We start from the raw sequence: 21324 nt of genomic DNA, 5'->3' as shown, positions 1-21324 counted from the left end.
CCCTTAACTATTTAGGTCTGGTCGCCCAGACCCAGAGTAGTCAAGTATTAGATCGATCTAATACTGAAAGAAAGCAGCAGACGAAGAAGAAGAAGAGTGAAGTATATAGAGGAAGAGAAAAATGGGGAAAGCATCGACATCGTCAACGACCAAGGACGCGCTTGTCCTCTTCAATTCTCTTCGCTCAGCTTACTCTGCAACTCCCACCACTCTCAAGGTCTCTTTCTCTCTCTAAGAATTCACAAAATAACGAGAAGAAATGCTTAACCCAATTTGTCATTTCTTTTATAAATTTGCAGATCATTGATCTCTATGTTGGTTTTGCTGTGTTCACAGCTCTCATCCAGGTACTCCATGATCTCAATTTTCCTGTCTCCATATATATATATATATATATATATATATTAATTTGCTATATTTGGGTGCCTAGAAACTTTGGGTAATTGTCAAAGGTGCATAATTGAAATGCCCCATTTTGATTTAATCTTAAACAAATGGATCTTTATATTATCTCCTTTTGGTTTGATCTGAAATCACGTAAGTTGATAGTCTCTCGGTTGACAAACATATCGATTTTCAATTTTTTTTTTTGGGTCGAAAATTATATTTCATTAACGGAGGACAAAACCCCGGAAACAAGAACAAAGCACAGGGAAAGTTTTAAACAGAATAAAATGGCTTTTTTTTAAAATATATTTATTTTGTTAATTGTGGTTTAAAAAGAAAAAGTAAAATACAGAACCAAGGGAGGAGAAGGGAAAGCAGCTTGGAGTCTTGGATAGGCTTGCAATTTGAACTGCCTTTCCATTTGAACCCCTTATTATTTAGTTAGATCAATATAAATAGCTAGGATCAGTAAAATCTTATCTTTTTTTGAAAATATAAATGTATAGTTATCTGGTTTGTTATCAAGCTTCAGTCTTTTCTATCATTAGTTTGTATACTTCCGGTTTGATTGTGTACATAGTTTTGCATTCCACATGGCACCATTGTGCATGCATCTATTTGGTAAATGTTGTTAACAGAATTGCCTTTAAGAGGTTTCTGAAACTCTTAATACATGGTTTATGGAAGCTGCATTGACTCAACAAATTTCCTTTAGGAGGTTTCTGAAGCTCCATTTGGTTTAATATAACAACGAATTTGAAGAATCTAAGAGGGAGAAATATTAATAATTAGGTGTTTAAAGGCTTGATGTTCTAGTGTTGGTGTCTACACATGTCTGACACACACACGGCCACCTTGGATTGTCCATTCTTCATAGGTTAAGGTATATAAGACTCCTTGTTGGGGTACATATCGTGGATCAATGCCTTTAGCCTCCCTTTCTGTAATAACAGGTCTGGTCGGTCTGGCTACCATGTTTTGTCATTGTTGATTACTATGTCCACTCTTTTTTCCACTCCCACTGCAGCATAATCTTCTACCTATTTCTAATGATGCCATGATGCATTAACTACTACAATAACAACACATGAATGGTGGAAGCTAGCTTTCTTGCAACTTGATATGGTTTCTTTAATCTTTGATTTGGTTATCTACTTTGTTGATTAACAGGTAGTTTACATGGCTCTCGTCGGATCATTCCCATTTAACTCTTTTCTCTCAGGAGTACTTTCTTGTACAGGGACAGCAGTCCTCGCTGGTAAGGGAACGATGAAAGTGTTTTTCTTGGTTGAGTGAAAGTTCATATTAGACATGAGAAGGTTAAATCGGAAACTGATTACTTCTTTTGCAGTTTGTCTCCGTATTCAAGTGAACAAAGAAAACAAAGACTTTAAGGTCAACTCTGTTTCTTTCTTGTCCTTCTGTCTGATTCACAAATTTTGAATTGTGCCAAGTTTGTGCACTCTAAACCAGTTTTTTCGTTTTCGACGGCTTTTCTTCATCATGTGTTAAGGAATTGATAAAGTTGGTAATGTTGTTTTGCCCACCTTGACCTATCCTCTTCCATCCTCGTCCTGATCAGTGTTTGTGTGTAAAACTGCAGGATTTACCACCAGAACGGGCTTTTGCAGATTTTGTTCTCTGCAACTTGGTGCTGCACTTGGTCATTATGAATTTCCTCGGATAAGTTAGCATCTTTTGGTCTTCATTGATTCTGTTTCCTGGAACAATGATGATAAGATATGATCCTAAAGAAGTTTAAGAATTTGATGCGGTAACTTTTTCTTGGTAGTTTTATTTTGTTTGGTAAACTTTACATGATAAGTTATGTAGCCACAATATGCGAAAAATGAACCTGCAATAGTATCTGTCTTTTATTACATTATCAGGATCTATTCCTTAAATAGTTTATTGGAACTGTTTTTATTACATTACTGGTTGCTGTGGATTTTGTTCATTCTAGAGATGGTTAAACTTGTATCTGCCAGACCATTTTAATGCTCAGTTAGTATTTAGCATTTGATCGGAGAACTCATTTTGTGCTTTTGGGCGTTCAATAGGGTATGGATTTGTTCTTGTATAAAACAGAAATAAAAAAGTTAGAAATTATTTGATCAATTTATGCAAATCAATAACGGTAACTTCATCCCAGTAGGAGCTGTTTGAGCTCGGCAGGTGTTTACCTCTTGTGAGAAACATGTTCATTATCCACTGTGTATGGGGTAAACGTGAACTGCTGAGAGCTTTAATGGAGGTTCTGAGTACTTCATGGGTGGGAAGAAGGATGCGTAGAGGCAATAATCTTCACTCTCCCTTTAGTGGATCCATCACTGGTGAGGGGAATATGGTGGGCTGGAAATTTTCAAGGAGTTTGTGGTTGGGGGGGGGGCTGCCAATATAATATCTTGAATTTGAAAGTGACCATAAAAATTAGGTTTTCCCTATATGTATACACATATAAAATAAAAATAACAACTACAAACAAGAGCTTCAATTTTCAAATGTTACATGAAATCTTTTATATCTCTTGCTCTGGCAATGGCACTTGCCACCATTGCCAACGGCTCTAAATCTTGTCATCTCTATTCCTTCTCCTAAAGGTAGAGTCACATAACGAAACCCTTTCTTCTCCTTAAAAACTCGATCAAGAATCACTGGACCTCCAAAATCCCTCTTAGTCTTAGGGTCATCAACGTTGGTTCCTACAACTATGCACCCATTTGGATTAAAGTTCATAATCTTCAACAATTTCAAGTGATCTTTTAACTTGAAGTCAACAACCGCAAAATCTATGTTCTTCAACTGCTTCACCAGCATACAAGGATCAGTGCCATAAACATATTCAATGACCTCGTCAAGACCATTTTCCACAAACAGGGTTTTGCTACTTTCCTGCACACGATCCACATCCTGACTGTTAATCCACACAATTAGTCGGCCTCCGATTTGCTTTGCAGCCACAGCCAGTGAAACTGTCATTGGCGTTATGCCTTGAGAGGTGATTTGCAGGATTAATCTTGCTCGCTTTCCAGCTGCCAAAGCTGATATAAATTCCATGCATTTTGGCTCTATGATAATACTGGTAGCGGTTGTGTGATTTCCAAGGCTCAAGTCTTCATCTTTGTCAACCTTACACTGCATTAATTTAAGTGAATCAATTAGCAAGATACATGAAGGAGAAAATTACAAAACTGGAAAAATAATTCCACACCACCAATGTATGTTTAATGTATATAGAAAATTACCAGATGAAGAGTGTGTAAGTAAGCTTTCAAGGCATCTTGAGGAGACCATTCCATTGCTATTTAGAACTTCAAATTGGTTCAAGGGAGAGATTTTGTGAAGGATATTTGGACCAACGAAGTTGATGGAGGCATATTTATAGCAGGTGAAAAAAAAAAAGTTTTGTTTGTGTTTCTGATATTCAATTGATTTTTTTTAATCCAAGGTTGGGGTGGGGACTTTTAAATCCCGTTATGCAATGACATGTGGCAGCAGAAGGGATAAGATTTGCATGCATTAGGTGAGGTCGTGGCAAGCTTTGAGCACTTTAGATCACGCGACGCGACTAAAGTGGCTGGAAAAAGGGGAAAACACATCCCAAAAGAAAGAAAGTGCTTTTGTTTTTTTGGTCTGAAGAAAGAAATTGCTTATTCCTTGTAATTAAAAAAATTAAAAAATTAAAAAATTGCTCGTTTCTAGATCATTTGGGACGTGGGGGCTAAATTAAGGAAACACTTGTCACTGCGAAAGATGCCCTCAACAGGACATGTGGAAACAAATGACACTCAGCTCAACTACAAATTGGCAACCTAGACAACGAGATACAACCCAATGTAAGAAGAATCTTGATTTGCAAATTAATGGGGGTTTAAATTTTATTACATTTTGGTAGTGTATTTGAGAAAACATTCTCATTTTATAGTTTAAACAATTGTTTGCATTTTATTTTTTTGTAGTTTTGACAACAAATTAATTCTTAAATTGGTCAACATAATACTAAAAACTGATCCAATCCAAACCGCTAACACAACAATTAGTTTATAACACTAAAAAATTGAAACTCGCAATTTTGAGGTGAAATAAATCCAATCCAGATTGTGGCTACCCCTATGTTTTCTAACCCTTATATATTCATTGTGACTAATACCTTCTTTATTTTTCACAAATTGTTATAGTCGTGCGGCTATACCCTTTAAATATTTTTAAAATATTATTTTGAGTTGGAAGCAAAACATAAGCTTTCTAGTTTGAGAGTTTGCAAAGAAGGGTGTCCTAGCAATTTTGAAATTTTATAGCCTACTTCCGTTAGTTTATCGACTATATTGGGGTCCCTTTTTATTTTTTTTTAAAAAAAAATTTCCCATATTTTCATTTAGAGCATTATCCATTACTATTAGGCCATTACTTGAGTCTCTATAGTCCCCTTTTGATTTTTTTTACATTTCCAAAGTTATTACCCATATAAAGAATTTAGCAATTTCCTGTTTAATACTTGTATTATACACGTATATACGTATTTTTTAATAATACTTCCATTTTCCGTACACATCTTAAAGATTCGGTAAAATACACATGTAGCACTCGAGAGTATGAGGTAGATCCAAGGCAGACATTCGCACGGAAAAAAAAAAAAAAAAAGAAATAATTGAACTCTCAGATTGATTTACTGTGAAATTTCCATTTTTTCAATATATACTTTGGATATGTTGAAATTAGCAAATTAATAACTATAAAGTATAAACTAATGGAAGTAGGCCACATAATTTCAAAATTTCTAGGTCATCCTTCTTTGCAAACTCAACAACTAGAAAGCTTATGTTTTGCTTCCAACGTAACCTCTCTCTGTTAACTGTCTTTCCCGAGCAAAAGGGTACTTGCAATACACATAGTGGGAATTCAAATCATGTTATTCTCTTATGAGAAATTCATCCTATTTTTCTGTCCTTGAAACTTTAGTAATTTGCCTTCAACTTTAGTATTGATAGCTTACTAATTGTCTTCCCAGCTACTCAACTTAAACTAAATAGTGTAGGGTTTCTACTTTCTAATCAAGTTTCCAATGCTGCTAATTGTGAGATTTTTTAAGGTGACAGACAGTTACAGAAAACATTATCAAATTAATACAATTATCTTGTAATTAGAGTCAAACTCTCCATATATATATATTGCAGACTAAAAGAAACACACCCCTCACTGGTTCATCAGGTGTACTCAAGGTGAGCAGCCCTGGAATTCTTGTCCTTGTTGACCATAAGAACACTATCAATCTATTGGTAGTCTTTAATGAAAATGTCTTGTTCCTGTTAGTTGGAAAGAGCCAATTTCCCCTCTCATTCTCTCTGAGTTTCTAATATTTTTTGTTCGGCTTGGTTCCTGGCATTACATGGTAGTCTTTAACCCACCAATGAATTCTCCAGGTGTGGCTGCATCAAGGATGAAGCCTCCCCTAAAGAAAGAAACATCAATGAAGCTTTTGAGAGCACTTAATTAACTTGATATATGTAAATATGTAAAACAGCAGCCATGACAAAACAGTGCATTCAGAACATCAACATAGGATGCAAAAGCGATCCCACTGGAAGATTTAAGTTGAAAAAAAAAAAAAAAAAAACCACACATATTCTCAAGCAACATTTTTCTGATCAACTTCTAATACCAAACAATATATAAACTCTAAATCAAATCACAACATGAGTTGTTGAAATCATGATAGAATACACATATGTAACATCTTAAAAGGAGAAGTTACCCACTTCCAAGGAGCATCTCGAGCACGAAGATTCGAAGGCTTTAGACTGAGACTAGCAAAAATATTCACGAGATCTCTTTCTTCACTATCTGCGTGATTATGTTCAACAGCACAAGTATAACCAATTCTACAGTTCCAAAATAAATAAAATAATAATTTGTAAGTCATATCCCTTGCCTGGACTGGAAATAGGTGATGGGTGCCTCATTGTTGAACTGTGCGTGGCTCCTTTACTATTTTGGACTCCATCTTCTTATAAGAAGTTTCACCAATTAATAAGACATCCGTGAATCACTTCTCCCCAATATGCTCATTTCCAGAAGCTACGGAAGTCTTTGTTTCTCCTATAACTGAGATAAGAAATCATAAGCATTGCAAATATAGCATCCATTTACCGTAGGAATAAAATGCTATCTCCACACTTTTAATAACACATCCAAAATATTTTGAACAAAAAAAGCTGAGTAGATACAACAAGTCTGTCTCAACACTTTTACTAACCCAATTCTATTGCATGAACTCTACAATAAGAGCAATTTATAATTTTTCTTTTTATAAGAAACACAAATTTAAGTTACAAACTTTCATTAAAACAAAGAAAGAGAATCGTGATGCAGAAGACACTGTTAATAATAGTGAAGATTATTTGTACCATTCCTTATACTCAGTTCTGATGATTTGACTTCAGTAGCAGGCAAAGTTGCATCTACTAGATGGTCACTGGAACCATATTCCTTTGAATTTTGCTAACCAAGAGGAGCCTTTGGTTCTGACGAAGACATAAGAGCAACCAATTCCACCACTAAGAGTATATCAAAAAGCAAAAACTTTCACTATCTAGCATGTACTCAATCATCCATATATACAAGGGGAGAATGGAGAGTATGTGGCTCATAGAATCAAAGCACAATAGGTAAAATGGAGGGTTTTGTTAAGCATATATATAGTGTGATCATCATATTTTGCTAGAATTGAAAGCTAAGTTTATAGAACATCTGTTAGACCAGCCATGCTATATGGGCCTGAATGCTGGACAGTTAGAAAACAGACATATTCATAGTTTCTGTAGGTACATATTAGCCAAATGTTACAACCAGCACAGTGATATGCACACCACCTCTATCTCTGTTTCTCTAACGGCATATTAGCCATTATTAGACACAAATTGTTAACGGATCAGATTAAAATATTTGTCATCTTTTGAATCCTTCAAAATTGGAGATGTTTGCTGAATAATCTTTGCTATGCTTCAAAATTGAAGGGTCATTACCAAACAATATATTAACTCTAATTCAAATCACAACATGAGTTGTTGAAATCATGACAGAATAAAGGAACAAACTTTAAGTTACACAAATCACAACATGTGTCGTTGAAATATTTCCAAAATTCATACGAATGACAAAAAAATTCTGATAAGTCATGGGTTACAAGAAGACTGTCTTTTGCAGCACTGGGTTAATTCTTAGTGGTGGAGCACAGAGTCACTGCACCATGATGTCAAGAGACTGTTTTCTAATTGACTGAGGGTTATCCGTTTTCCTTTATTGTTTGTCCTTTTTTAACATTGTCAGGCTTGTAAACTGACTTTGCCCTTGCAGGGATATGTGACTTGCAGAAAGAGAATTGTGATATGTGAGCAATTTATAATTTATAATTTTACAAGAAACACAAATTTAAGTTACAAACTTTCATTAAAACAAAGAAAGAGAATCGTGATGCAGAAGATACGGTTGATAATAATAGTGAAGATTATTTGTACCATTCCTTATACTCAGTTCTGATGATTTGACCTCATTAGCAGGCAAAGCTGCATCTACTAGATGGTCACTGGAACCATATTCCTTTGAATTCTGCTAACCAAGAGGAGCCTTTGGTTCTGACAAAGACATAAGAGAAACCAATTGCACCACTAAGAGTACATCAAAAGGCAAAAACTTTCACTATCTAGCATGTACTCAATCATCCATATATACAAGGGGAGAATGGAGAGTATGTGGCTCATAGAATCAAAGCACAATAGGTAAAATGGAGGGTTTTGTTAAGCATATATATAGTGTGATCATCATATTTTGCTAGAATTGAAAGCTAAGTTTATAGAACATCTGTTAGACCAGCCATGCTATATGGGACTGAATGCTGGACAGTTAGAAAACAGACATATTCATAGTTCTTGTAGGTACATATTAGCCAAATGTTACAACCAGCACAGTGATATGCACACCTCTATCTCTGTTTCTCTAACGGCATATTAGCCATTATTAGACACAAATTGTTAACAGATCAGATTAAAAAAATTTCACCTTTTGAATCCTTCAAAATTGGAGATGTTTGCTGAATAATCTTTCCTATCCTTCAAAATCGAAGGGTCATTGCCTCAACCTTAAAAGCCAGGTTTTTATAGTGAAAGGGATGTCAATGAACTCGAGGTAAATCCTTCTTCTAAAGCATTTTCAGCTAATCAAGTCACAGTCCTTTTACACTAAGGGAGGCTCCATAAACGATATTTCATGTTGGTATGTTAATCTGGTGCTTTAAAAGTCAGTTTGAAAAGTTAAATATAATTAAGAGATTCCCAACCCATGCATTAGCAAATGCACCCTCTAATTTTTTTAAATTGTTTTCCTTGGAGTTGAGGTGGAGTTCACACAACAGAAACACAGATGCTGATACAAGAACAAATACAAAAGATTAAATGAATTAGATTTTTCACTTGAGGTGGTGTAATATTTCAATTTTTTTTTTCTGTTCTTTGGTGGGTTGGTTTTGGGTTCCTATGCAACAGAGGAGGAGACAAATCTTTCTTCTTTTTTCCTTTTTTCTCTCAGCAAACAAGAGGGCATGATCAAATGTCAAAATCTATAACAGAAATGCAATATCCAAAGAATGAAAAGCAGTCCAACCAAGAAGAAACTAGCAAATATTAGTGAATCAGCAAAACTTATGAATTTAGCAAATAAAGAACCTGAAGCCAGTTTCAAGCAGAAAAAACGTACTTGTGTAATATGAAGAACCTGCTCAAGGCGCTGAATTTGAATCCATTGTTCTGTAACAATGTCAGCCATCTGAAAGCAAAGAGAAAGAAGCCAATGGCAAAATGAACACCACTCTAATAACATCACACACTCATAGCCATAGACCAAAGATGGATTGAGTACATCAGTGCATGACCTTTTGAGCCTGAGAGGCAACCGTTTCGAGTCTATCTTCGGAATCTTGTGCTTTACACTCTAAAAAATGGGCCTAGGCGGGCGGCTAGAAGGCTAGGCGGGCGCTAGGCGGCTGGGCGGACCTCCTAGGCGGGTTGGGTCTTTTTTCGGTGCCGAACCCGGAGGACAAAGGAGCCGAAACCGAAGAAAACAATCGAAGCTTGAGTTGATAGAGAAGCAAAACTTCGACTGCAATCTCCGTCCTCTGCGAGTTCAAGCTTCATGTTCGTTTGGAATATATACTCTTAAAATATTCTAATATATTACATTTCAATACTCTTAAAATATTCGAATGTATTTAGAAAGTATAGCAGACCGGCTGTACGTTTAAAATATGCTAATATATTTGGCGCATATAGCTGCCCGGCTATACGCTTTAAATATACAGTTTCGTAACATCATTTTAAGGTTTGGGGCTGAAATATCACTTTGGACTAGAACTATTTCTTCAATTATTTTATTTGTACAAGCAATATTGGGGAATGAGAATTTAAATTATTTCCAATACCTCACATTCTAATGATTTCCAGCTATTAGCTCATTAGGCACGAATAAAAAAAATGGATTTTATTTATAACAAATAACACAGGTTTAACCCATAAATACAACAACAAAAAATAGGATGTCAATGAACTCGAGGTCAATCCTTCTTCTAAAGCACTTTCAACTAATGAAGTCATAGTCCTTTTACACTAAGGGAGGCTCGATAAACAATATTTCATGCTGGTGTGTTAATCTAGTGATTTTGAAGTCAGTTTGAAAAGTTAAATATAATTAAGAGATTCCCAACCCATGCGTTAGCAAATGCACCCTCTAAAAAATCCTAGGTTTTATGCCTAACTATTTTCTATGTTATTAATTTGCTAGTTTAAACATATCGAAAGCAAATATTGAAGAGAGAGAAATTTCGTAGTAAATAAATCTAAGAGTTCAATTATTGAATTTGTATTTTTCGTGAGAATGTTTGCCTTTGATCTATCTTGTCTCTTCATTTCACTCGCGAACAATATTCCTCTGTGAGTTTCGTGTTCGTTAGGAACATACTTAAAGAGTATAGCCGTGTGGCTATACTTTTAAAATCTTCGAATATATTAAAGAGGTATAGCCGTGCAGCTATACCGTTAAAATATTTGAATACATTTAAAGAGTATAGCCGCTCGGCTATACTCTCCAACAACCCATTAGGATTTAGGAGGAGAAGCATCCAATCTCTTGTCTTGTGGCGGTAGCCAGCCCAAACCAAAAGAAAGGGGCAAAACGTCTCTATCTGTCTCTCTGGTGTTTCTCTTTAAAAGTCAGACAAGAAGCAGCAAAGTCTTAGCCCTCCGCATGCTGTGAGTCTATGACTGTTGGCTTGGATTCATTGAACTCGTTTGAAATTGAAACCAACCATGACAAAAGTGAAAGGACATATACATAGAACATAGAGAGTAGAGGGAAGCCTCAGCTGTGCAAATTGCAAGCAAGAAAAGAAGATTGGAATTGGAGAGAAGGTGACCACTTTTCATAAACATATGGGGTCCACGCCATCTTTCTTTGATCTCTTCTCTGCACTCCTAAAACTAATACGAGTTTTTTTATGTCCCCACTTTGACCAGACAACACACCATGCTGCTGTAGATAAAAAGAATAAATGGTTCCATTTGTCTCCTTCTCTAAGGGATGGGATCAATTACCTCTTTCCTCCATCAGCAACAAAAGGGTATCTGCACTGCAGCCTAGCTAGCTTTGCTTTCACTTCCAAGAGCCCTCTATCTTATCATCTCACAGAGTTCAGTTAAATCTAGCCGAGCCAGAGAGACTACATCAACTAGTTTATAATGGACCACTGAGAGAAGGCCAAATCTAGGGGCCAGCTTGCTGGGTTAGGTGTGCTTTGCATCTACTTATTTAAATGACCTATTTTATTGTAAACCAACATCTTCAATAAACTAATTACCAAAAAAAGACATCTAGGGTTTAGCAATCATCTTCACATTCAGTATACACAGAGGTTCCTCCGCACCCGAGAGAGACAAAGCTTCCCATCTTATACTATTGCTCTGTCTCTCTTCTCTTATTTTGCTCTCTCCGTGAAATTACAACATGGCAACCCGTTCGTACAATTCTCTATCTGTATTTTTATCTGTAAATTTGAATGCATTTGTTTTTCTTCTTTGTGAAAATTTGGTTTTGTTTTGTTGATTGTACAGCGGTGGCAAGATCCTTTCTTCAGGTGGCAGCGACAGAAGAGGTTGCTTCCCCTCTCAGAGTTGTTCAGATCGAAGGAATCTCCATGATTCTCGTCTTTTCTTTGTTTTGCTGCTTGTAAATTTTTGGAAAACTATGGTGCCCAAGTTGATTATAGCTATGGACACGACCCGCCCAGGCCACCTAGATCCTCCCAGGCCTGTTAGGCGCCGCCTAGATCCGCCCAGGCCGCCTAGATCCTTCCAGGCCGCCAAGGCGCCCCCTACATCCTTCCAGGCCGCCTAGGCGCCGCCTAGATCCTTCCAGGCCGCCTAACTCCCTGGCGTCGGCGTCCTCCCGTCTAGTGCCTTGGCCGATTTCCAGGCTTGCTCTGTGCCCTAGACGTTTGTAGAGACGAGTTCGAGTCCTCCATCCGTGGCTACCATGGAGTCCAATTTACATATGTTTCTGATTTTGCAATTTTTTTGTTTGTTTACATGGAAAAGGATTATCAGAGCTAACTGGATATATTAAAGAGTATAGCCGTCCGGCTATACCTTTAAAATACTCAAATATATTTAAAGAGTATAGCCGCACGGCTATGCCTCTAAAACTAGTACAGGTACCATCTTGCCATTTCCAATAGGAAATGCAAGACAATCACCCTAGCAATAATTATGAAAATAACAACTTTGGACACTTACAAAGTATATTTTTCTTAAATGGTGTTGAGTAGAAGTGTTGATCAATGTTTGAAGCTCCCTTTAAGAACCTTTGAGTATAAAATATAAGGGGTTCTTAGATCTAGGTCCAAAATTATTAGTTGTCATTGAGTTTAGTCCATGCGATTTTGGTTTTAGATGTAAGTTCTTTGACTTTTATTATTTTTTTGTTATGTTAATTTACCCATTGGGTAAATAAAGAAAACACATTGAAAATCTAAATTTAATGCATTATTTCATCGTAATTGAATTTCATATTTTAAATTTTCAATTCTTTCCTTAATAATATTTACCTAATACATGGATAAAATTTAATTTAATTCATGACGGTAAAAATCCACATATTATACTAGCTATTCAGACAAGCACCCACATGAAATTATGTATCTAACATGTAGGTAAGGACTGTTATTATTAGCAATGGAAAAAACTTAGTGATAAATCGTGTTAGCTAAAAGTCAGGAACATAAATTAAAAGACTACCTATAAGATAGGAACATAAATAAGAAGACTATCTATAATTTAGATACAAAAATAGACAAATAAAAATTGTATGCTACCTATTAAAAAACATGGTACATAAAATACTATTATATGTTGTCGAAAATATGAAAAATACATATGTATATTATATATATATATATATATATATACACACCTATGCAATAGGCAATAAAACAATATACCTACACCATATGATAATATATCTACAAGAGTATGTAATATACCTCTACCATAGGGTGAACAAAAATAAAATTTGTTACCAATAAGTCATGTGCTAAACGATGTGCTACTATATTTGCTTCCCCAAAAACATGTAAAATAAAGGCTTTTTAAATAAGACACCCAAATGATTTCACAAAAGGCTTTTTAAATAAAAAATAATTTTTTTGTGAACTTTTTCTTTAATTTTTCTATATTAAATAATAATTAAAATATAATTACTAATTAAAGTAATTCAAAGAGGCTAAGATATTACTTAATTACTTATATTTAATTAAAAATTAGGAAGCTATACATATATTTAATTGTAAATGATTATTGACAACGAGCAAATGACCCACTAATGTAGTGGTTTGGAGTATTTACTCCCTTAGGCAAGGTCCTGGGTTTGAGTCCTTGCATCCGTGTTGTGTGTGTGAGTTTAATATGATATCGCCCCTTTCAATAGGAAAGGTCCTCAAAAAAAAAAAATGTAAATGATTATTACTTTCTCTCATTGTAAATGATCTAAATAATCACCATTGAATGGTGTAACTATTCAAAAATAAAATAAATCATTAAATGGCTTGATAACAAAAAAACATCCAACATCGATGGCAAACAAGTACGAAGCTTTAATTATTTAGATATGCCCAAAGTAACATGAAATTAAGAATACATGGTCCAAATCTTAAAAACGAATCTTCATGTTCAACCCACGCTGCTAACGTAGAATTGACACACACACATTCCATCTCCAGTATAATTTCATGCAAACAAACAATAACAAAAAGTGAACCTTTTGAACAGAATCTGGCTGGGACGCCATTTAGAATAGGCAAACTCTTTGCAGGTTCTTCATGGGCCGAACTGGGTGCAGCAAAACAATATAACAAGACAAGAGCATAGTTAATTACCAAATCAAATTTCAAACTTTTGGAAGCATTTTTTTATTTTTTATTTTTTATTTTATTTTTGCTGTGGAAAAATAAGTAGAAAAGCAATGTAAGGATATATAGAAGACTCACCTGCCGTGGTGCTATCTATGTATACGACAGGCTTTCATAATACGTAGTTCCAGATGACGTTGTGTAATAATTGTGGATTTTGGGAATGTGTTGCACCTTTGGACGATCCACACCTCCTTCTCGTATGGAGTCTACAAGTTGCGTTGGAAGATACACCAATTCCAATGTGTTTAGATTAAGAAGGTACTCAATACCCAGTGGCAATGTCTTCAATTCAATGCAGCTATTAAGAAATAGAGACTTGAGATTTGGCATAACCCCTTTTTCTATAGTGATCTTACTCAAAAAGAGGAGATTAGACAAAACCAATCGTGTAAGCTTAGGAAAGCCTCCGCCGAAGTACAGCTCCTTCCCATTGTAGGCATTAAAAAGGTCAAGACTTGCCAAACATGGCAATGCTTCAATTTGAGGTAGTAGCTCATCGTTTTCAAGTTTAGCCCAATGCAGATGGAGATGTGTGAGGCTTTGTAGTGAACAAAACCAAACTGGTACTTTGTGCAGTTTCCCAGCTAAAGAAACAATTTCAAGATGTGGAGGAGGTGAAGATTGCTTGTCAACCTTAAGAAATTCATCTGCATTCGTTGAAGTCAAACTCAAGTTGCGAAGCTGCTTCATCTTTTGAATCGAGTCACATAGGTCCATTTCGTCACTTCCGTTGAAGTCAAACTCAAGTTGCGAAGCTGCTTCATCTTTTGAATCGAGTCACATAGGTCCATTTCGTCACTTCCTTTCACATTCGTAATGCCAAGCTGTCTAAGTTGGGTCATACTTCCAATGAGTCCTGCAATGTTTCCGTCTGATTCAACTTTTTCCAACACCTGCAATTTCTTCAACTCACTAATATTTGAAGGTACTCGTGTCCCCTTGAGGTATTTAAATCCAACGTCGTCCCAAGTGTGATGGTACATAAGTAGATGGCGCAGGTTTAACAACTTGGAAATTCCTCTTGGAAGTACTTCTATTTTGGTGTGTGATATGTCCAAGGTTTCAAGGTTTCCAAGTCTTCCTATAAATTTTGGAAGCTCCTTAATTGAAGTTCCCCTCAAATTTAAATACCTCAAGTTAAATAAATACACTAATCCACTTGGGAGCTTATCCATGGGGACTTTCTCCAAATCTAGAACCTTCAACAATTTAGATCTAGAAGGCAGTGAAAATGTGCTAGTGACAAAGACAAGAAAAGAACGGAGCTCTGACAAACCTTTTATTGAGCTAATTTCTCCTTCAGTTGTTTGAATTGACAAACGACGAGCTGTACCCTTTCTCATTTCTCTCCCAACATAGTTTGCAGAAAAGTTTTCTTTTTGTGACATGGATAGAGCAAGCTCCCGCAAAATGTCGTGCATTTTATATGCTAGGGCCTTTCCCATGTCAGTCCGATCTTCAACCTTTAGCATGCTACGACGAATAAGTTCAATAAGATAGTTCTCTGCAACTTCTTCCGGTGTAAGCCCGTCGACTTGCTCAACAAATCCTTCAGCCAACCACAATCTAATGAGCCTTTCTCCATCGATCAAATAGTCTTCTGGGAAAAGGGAACAGTACATGAAACAATGCTTCAATTGATATGGCAAATCATCGAAACTAAGCAACAAGATGGTCGTCATAGGTTTTAGCAAAGGGTTGTTTGTCAGCTGCCAATTCAAGCTGCTGTACACTTTGATCCACTCTGTAGGGGACTCCTTGGAAGCCAGAACACCACTTAAAGCCACAATTGCAAGAGGCAAGCCTTCGCACTTTTCCACAAGTTCCGAAGCTAATGATTCAAACTCTGGTGGACAACAATGCTCATGATAAGTTGAGAATGCTTTCTTGTTAAAGAGCTCCCAAGCCTCATCCTTTTCCAGGAGTTCAATTCGATAAACATGGCTTTCTACTCCAAAAGGATACAATGCAATTTCTTGATTTCGAGTTGTAAGCAAGATCCGGTTTCCAAGAGCTCTGCTATCTGGAAGCGATATCCTTACTCGTTCCCAAAGTTTGATATCCCACACATCATCTAGTACAACAAGGTACCTTTTAGCATCCAAGTAGTTGCGAAGCATCTCTACCAGTTCTGTATGTTCAAGAGAACTCATGCTTGGAGGGACCTCTTCCTTTCTTGATCGGTGAAATTCCTTGATCAAGCTTCTAAATAAGTCTTCAATCACGTAGGTTTGGGAAACAGTTATCCATGCATAACAGTCGAAATATCTCTTTATAGTTTCATCGGTGAAGGTCTTGGCAACTAGAGTGGTCTTCCCTGATCCTCCCATACCGACCACGGACACAACCATTTGGTGTCGTTCTTCACTCATCAGCCTTTCCATCAATGTATGCTTCTTTCTTTCAATCCCCACGAGCTCATCTTCCTCAATGAAAAGAGAAGACTGATCCGCTTGGTTCTTCACCCATTTGTGATTATCATTAGACGAACTGCTCAGGGAACCAACACAATATCTTTGATTCCTCTCTGGAATGGCTTTGATCGTTCTTGTGATTTTCTGTAACTCAATGGCGACTTGACGCCTATACCAAAGAATCTTTGGAATGTGAATGGGTTTCTGGAGCCACCTCGCGAATCTACCCTGACTTTGCTGCTCATACATGTCATACATGAATTTATCAATGATAACTTCAGCTTTAAAGGTCAAGTTTCTCACCATTGTAACCCACGTTTTCTCTCCTTCCGTGTGTGGTTCCTTGCCCTCAGCATCTTGTAGGAAGGATTTCATGTATAGAAGCTCCTGTTTAATCTCATCAACTTGATCACCAAAACCGGCTATGGCGGATGCTTCATTCTCGAGGATGCCTACAATTTTGCCAATCAAGAGATCTGTTGTAGCTGAGGCCATATTTGGCCTTCTATCCTCACTTCTTTTGCACTCTTCTAATGCGTTGGTAGATGTTTTTTTCTGAGTTCTTTCAATAACACACTCTTTCCCGTACTTGTTTTAATATTACTCCCAAGGTACTGATTCTATTCTAGCGTTCTCCCTCCATCTTCGTCTGCTTTTTCGTGCTTTAGTTCCTTTAGCTTTGTGTTCGATTCCCACCTCATGCGTTGTGAGTCTGGTGTTTTCCTTGAGTGGGAACAGGGGAGACTTTATATTATTCTATTTCAAGTGGTATTAGGGAGGAAGGGAAGGGAGGGAATCAAACAAGACAGATCGGATGCAAAGATAGATCGATGCTATATGCTTCTAAAAATTTCAGACCAATAATGTATTAGAATTTACCAAGAGTGTGAAAGTAGGGTTTCAAGGCATCTTGAGGAGACCATTCCATTCCATTATGAAAGAATTGCTGCTGATATATATAGGAGAAAGTACTAGAAATTAGAAAGTCAGTTTGAGATTGTTCCAAGGAGAGATTTTATCAAGGATTAGGATTTTGGAACAATTTGATGTGGCACTAACAAAACAAGGATCTGGTTTGCATGCATTAGGTGAAGTCCTGGCAGACAAATTTGAGCAATTTGATCAGGTAACTAACTAATTCAAAAGGGAAAAGAAGAACATCCAAAGGAATGAAATTGCTTTTTTTCTAGGTCATTTGGACTTGGGAGCTATAATTTTTACCCTCCCATTATAATAATTTTTTAAAATCAAAATCCTCAACTCCGATAAGTATACTTTTATGAAATGAAATATACCAACCAAGATGATTAAGTGAAAAAAAAAAAAAAAATTAAAAACTACAAAAAATGGAAAAGTTTTGTAAGTGCCTATATATACAGCCTACAGAAGCAGAAAATTACACTGAAAAAACATATAGAAGCTTTATTTTACATACATATATATACAGTGGACTCAAACAAAGACCCTGGGAACAGAATCTACAGGCATGCAGTCGGTCTCCCTGAGCTCAGTCTTCAACCCTTTCCCTCCTCCATTAGCCAAAGGATGCACCCCAAGCTTCGGCCCCTCCATGTAAGCTCGCTTCTCTCTCTCCTCATCGAAGCTCACCCCGTACCTCATCTGAACATCTATCGCAAGCTCCGGCCGCAGTTGACCGTCCCTGGTCAACGCCAACATAACCTGCGGAATCCCAAGTGGCAACTCATCCCCCCTATCCACTTGCCAAAAATGAATCGTCTTCCCGTACGTCTTGCACACCTTGTCCAGGTCCTGCCTCTGGATGGGGCCCGGTAGACCCGGCAGGAAGAGAACGCCGCTCTTCACCTCGTACTCATGCGAGTGCCAAAGCGGCTTCTCGTTGTCGGGGAGGGTGAGGAAGAGGAGCTCTGAGATGATGTACTCGAGGCCGATGAGTTTTGCATCGGCCTTGGGGCTGTCGTAGATGAGGCACTGGCGCATCTCTTTGTTCTGGTGGGCGCAGAAGTGGTGGGCTTCCAGTTGACGGGTCATGTCGTGAGAGTACAAGTGGAAGGCGCAGAGGTGCTGGTGGATGCTGTTGATGGGGCTGAAGCTCTGGACTGTGGCTGTTGCGGTCTCGAGGATGGCCATGCCCGTCGGGGTTGGCTGGCCGGGGACTCGTGCGTGAGTTGTCGCCATTTTTGAAGTTTTGATGGAGAACGGTTTCCTTTCGTTTGGTGTTAATCGGTGACAAAGAACCACTAGCAGACTGATTTCATAGCATTTGTTTTTTGCTTTAAGCCACGACAGATGGCGCAAGAAAGGATGAGATTTGCATGCAAAGGTGAGGTCGTGGAAAGAGTTTGAGCTATTTCGTTTGACCAGCTGGCTGAATGAAAGTCTTAGCACCAAAATAGAAAAATAAATTTGGGAGAAAAAAAATATAAAAAATAATAATAATTATTGCATGTTATTTAAAGTGTAATTTGGACAACGGAGGAGGCACTTGTCAATGCTCAGCATAAGACACGTGGAGATGGTGATACCAACAAAAGCTAATCAAGCCCGGAACAGTGACTAGCATATTATTATCACGGATTAATTATACAATTTAAGATTAATAATAAGAACAAAAATCAAAACATTTCCTATTCAATTTTGCCAAAAAGTTAAATAATTACAGGAAGTGAAATATTTTTTTTCCCTCTCTTTTTTTTATTTTTTGGATCTTTTTTAAAGTTTGAAATATCTTGTGTAGAATTCATGGGCAGACTGAGACACTTCTCCTAATCCGAATAGGCTAATCGATATCTTTTACAGCATCCTGCACCAGAAGCAAGCACCAAGAAAATCAATTCCATATGGGTAAAAATATTTGCCTTCTCAAACCAAACAATGAGAAGCTTTTGGCAATGCCATGTTTCTTAACAGACCAAAAAAAAAATGGTACAATTGAAAATGCTTGTCAATTTGGGGAGTACCTTCGCTAATCGTGTAACATAAGCAGCAGCCAATGCTGTGGCTAACAGTCCAAACCCTAGTGTCAGTAGCTGACCATTTCCTCCAGGTAAACCAAGCTCAGATTCTTCTTGCTGAAACACCACCCAGGAAAATATTAACAAATGAATCGAAATGAAACTCCGGTAACCAGATGGAAACCGATTGATTTCCTTAATTGAAGAACCTTAATATAAGGAAACACAAATTCTCAAACGTATAATCCAATGTGTCTCACAAACAAATCGAGCAGGCATCTCGCCAGACCAAATTTTGATCCTCGGTGAGTCATAAATTTATGAAAGAGAAGCACCATTCTACAACTAATCTGAGGACTTAACACAATGAAGTTAATAACTGTAAGAAATTCCTATCGGCTTCAAGATTATTAGCTGCTTTGGCTTGTAAAGTGTCTTTTCTTACAAGACCCCTAAGAATTAATCCTGACTTCACCCAAAGCTGTCAAATGAAACCCCAAAAGACAGATAAATACATAAATTATCTCTATTCTAAACCAATTTGACAGTTGCTAAAATTCTCTGAATATTCAATTTATAAATTCCGGCGTCACAACGATTGCAAACAAGTGTAAATAACATGATACGATGCCCAATGGTAACTGTATGAAAAGCATATGCATTAATAGTAATACATATGTGTAGAGCCCAGTGTTGCAGATGCCAGCATGAAAAGCACCAATGCATCTGGATGTTATTTGACAACTTTCATTTTCCCAGACTTATAACCATATCAACCACATAATATAGAGGTTGATACCTGACTTAGATCTGGGAACCATTTACTCTGATAAAGTAAGAACCTCCTAAGGTGTTAAAGATTTTCACTCTATATCACTCTTTACATACAGAATGAGAGTTCGATTTAAATGCAGTCGCCCAGTAAAAATTAACCAGCCACGTCCTAACACAAAATCTGTCTCCGCATGTGTAGGACTAGATTTGTCTACATTTGTATTACATTGGTCACCTTCACTGATGGTTATTATCGGTGGTCCAAGTCACATACATTATATATTCCTCACTGTGCTACTTTATATTAACTCATTGCAACATGTTATGCTGACAAACAAAGCCCCCAAGTCATAGACCTTACAGACAGGAAACATATCTCACAAGGTACAAAGACGTTAAGAAAATATCCCACTGGATTCGCTTTCTTATAACATAATGATGTGTAATAAGTCAATAACTTGTTCTAAAGTTGTCATTTCGTACTATTGTTGCTTTAAAGAAACTATTTTTCGAATGGACTCTTATCATGGAAGAATAAGCATAGCAATATATCATCAAAAGAGATGATAGTTGACATTAATTAGCAATGATTTCTCTTTTCTACTGTTTTGTTTTGATCTAATCAATGTCAACATCAAATTGAATTTATCCTGTTTTTGCAGTATGGTAAGTATAAATCATTTGCTTCATACTCATTCACATACCCCCATCCCCTACCAACGGGGAGAGAGAGAGAGAGAGAGAGAGTATTAAAGGAAGAAAAAAAAACATAATAATATAAGTTATATATAATATATACATAGAACCACCACAACAGAACAGGAAAAACAGAGAGACTCACAATTATGGCTCGCCCAAATGCACCAGCGCTCACATAAGCCCATGTTCCAGGAAGCATCCCCAGCCAACTGCAAGTCAAGTATAGATTGACTTAGAACCAGAGTGAAACATGTTACAATATTACGTACACATGTTTAAATTAGTTCATGATATAAAAATCAACCACTTCTGAAGGTAAACTACCAGACATGAGTCATGACCATCATACTCTCCGCCCTTTGTTATAATTCTTTTTCCCATGGGCCAGTGCAATCATGCTCAACTTATCAACTTTTATTTGATATTTTAGCCCTACATCTTCTATATGAGACACCTAACGGTACACTTAATAATCTTTACATAATTGAAATGGAGCAAAGGTATTTACATCATGAGAATCAGTGAAAACTGCAACTGAAAATAGCAAGAAAACAATTCATTTCCCTTTAACTTTCAGTTCTATTACTTCAAACTGACAATATGTATTGTC

The 21324-nt window shown here is 36.9% G+C and overlaps 4 protein-coding genes and 1 long non-coding RNA gene across 5 annotated transcripts; 1 reads left to right on the top strand and 4 right to left on the bottom strand.

The window, feature by feature from the left end:
- The first annotated feature begins 37 nt into the window (after positions 1-37).
- Positions 38-2415, top strand: LOC117612135 (dolichyl-diphosphooligosaccharide--protein glycosyltransferase subunit DAD1-like). The gene is made up of 5 exons (XM_034340881.1): positions 38-217; positions 300-347; positions 1558-1645; positions 1739-1782; positions 1991-2415. Exons 1-5 carry the CDS (start codon positions 122-124, stop codon positions 2072-2074), a joined length of 360 nt encoding a protein of 119 aa, XP_034196772.1. The 5' UTR covers positions 38-121; the 3' UTR covers positions 2075-2415.
- A 461-nt stretch (positions 2416-2876) lies between these two features.
- Positions 2877-3797, bottom strand: LOC117637900. Its single transcript, XM_034372951.1, has 2 exons — positions 3633-3797; positions 2877-3522 (listed from the first exon to the last, which is right to left on the bottom strand). Exons 1-2 carry the CDS (start codon positions 3684-3686, stop codon positions 2878-2880), a joined length of 699 nt encoding a protein of 232 aa, XP_034228842.1. The 5' UTR covers positions 3687-3797; the 3' UTR covers position 2877.
- A 2491-nt stretch (positions 3798-6288) lies between these two features.
- On the bottom strand, positions 6289-7976 carry LOC117636373. The gene is made up of 3 exons (XR_004587063.1): positions 7902-7976; positions 6792-6908; positions 6289-6489 (listed from the first exon to the last, which is right to left on the bottom strand). It is a non-coding gene; the product is annotated as an uncharacterized LOC117636373 (long non-coding RNA).
- Positions 7977-13552: 5576 nt separating this feature from the next.
- LOC117638185 (disease resistance protein RPM1-like) lies at positions 13553-16803 on the bottom strand. Its single transcript, XM_034373315.1, has 3 exons — positions 14622-16803; positions 13970-14547; positions 13553-13830 (listed from the first exon to the last, which is right to left on the bottom strand). Exons 1-2 carry the CDS (start codon positions 16801-16803, stop codon positions 13985-13987), a joined length of 2745 nt encoding a protein of 914 aa, XP_034229206.1. The 3' UTR covers positions 13553-13830; positions 13970-13984.
- Positions 16804-17628: 825 nt separating this feature from the next.
- LOC117636640 (oil body-associated protein 1A-like) lies at positions 17629-21305 on the bottom strand. Its single transcript, XM_034371242.1, has 3 exons — positions 20857-21305; positions 19248-19358; positions 17629-19090 (listed from the first exon to the last, which is right to left on the bottom strand). The coding sequence occupies exon 3, from the start codon at positions 18463-18465 to the stop codon at positions 17761-17763; it is 705 nt and encodes a 234-aa protein (XP_034227133.1). The 5' UTR covers positions 18466-19090; positions 19248-19358; positions 20857-21305; the 3' UTR covers positions 17629-17760.
- Between the last annotated feature and the right edge of the window lie 19 nt (positions 21306-21324).

The sequence above is a fragment of the Prunus dulcis genome, chromosome 8 (genome assembly GCF_902201215.1).
Source record: "Prunus dulcis chromosome 8, ALMONDv2, whole genome shotgun sequence".
In the NCBI taxonomy this organism is placed as follows: domain Eukaryota; kingdom Viridiplantae; phylum Streptophyta; class Magnoliopsida; order Rosales; family Rosaceae; genus Prunus; species Prunus dulcis.
This window is presented reverse-complemented; position numbering and strand designations above follow the sequence as displayed.

Bases quoted from the DNA above. Each gene is read 5' to 3' on its own strand.
- LOC117612135 (XM_034340881.1), top strand. From the start codon at position 122: ATGGGGAAAGCATCGACATCGTCAACGACCAAGGACGCGCTTGTCCTC. The intron at 218-299 runs GTCTCTTTCTCT...ATAAATTTGCAG, and splicing joins CAACTCCCACCACTCTCAAG to ATCATTGATCTCTATGTTGG. The intron at 348-1,557 runs GTACTCCATGAT...GTTGATTAACAG, and splicing joins TGTTCACAGCTCTCATCCAG to GTAGTTTACATGGCTCTCGT.
- LOC117638185 (XM_034373315.1), bottom strand. From the start codon at position 16,803: ATGGCCTCAGCTACAACAGATCTCTTGATTGGCAAAATTGTAGGCATC. The intron at 14,548-14,621 runs AAGTGACGAAAT...TGACTTCAACGA, and splicing joins CTTGAGTTTGACTTCAACGG to ATGCAGATGAATTTCTTAAG.
- LOC117637900 (XM_034372951.1), bottom strand. From the start codon at position 3,686: ATGGAATGGTCTCCTCAAGATGCCTTGAAAGCTTACTTACACACTCTT. The intron at 3,523-3,632 runs GTAATTTTCTAT...AAATTAATGCAG, and splicing joins ACTTACACACTCTTCATCTG to TGTAAGGTTGACAAAGATGA.
- LOC117636640 (XM_034371242.1), bottom strand. From the start codon at position 18,465: ATGGCGACAACTCACGCACGAGTCCCCGGCCAGCCAACCCCGACGGGC.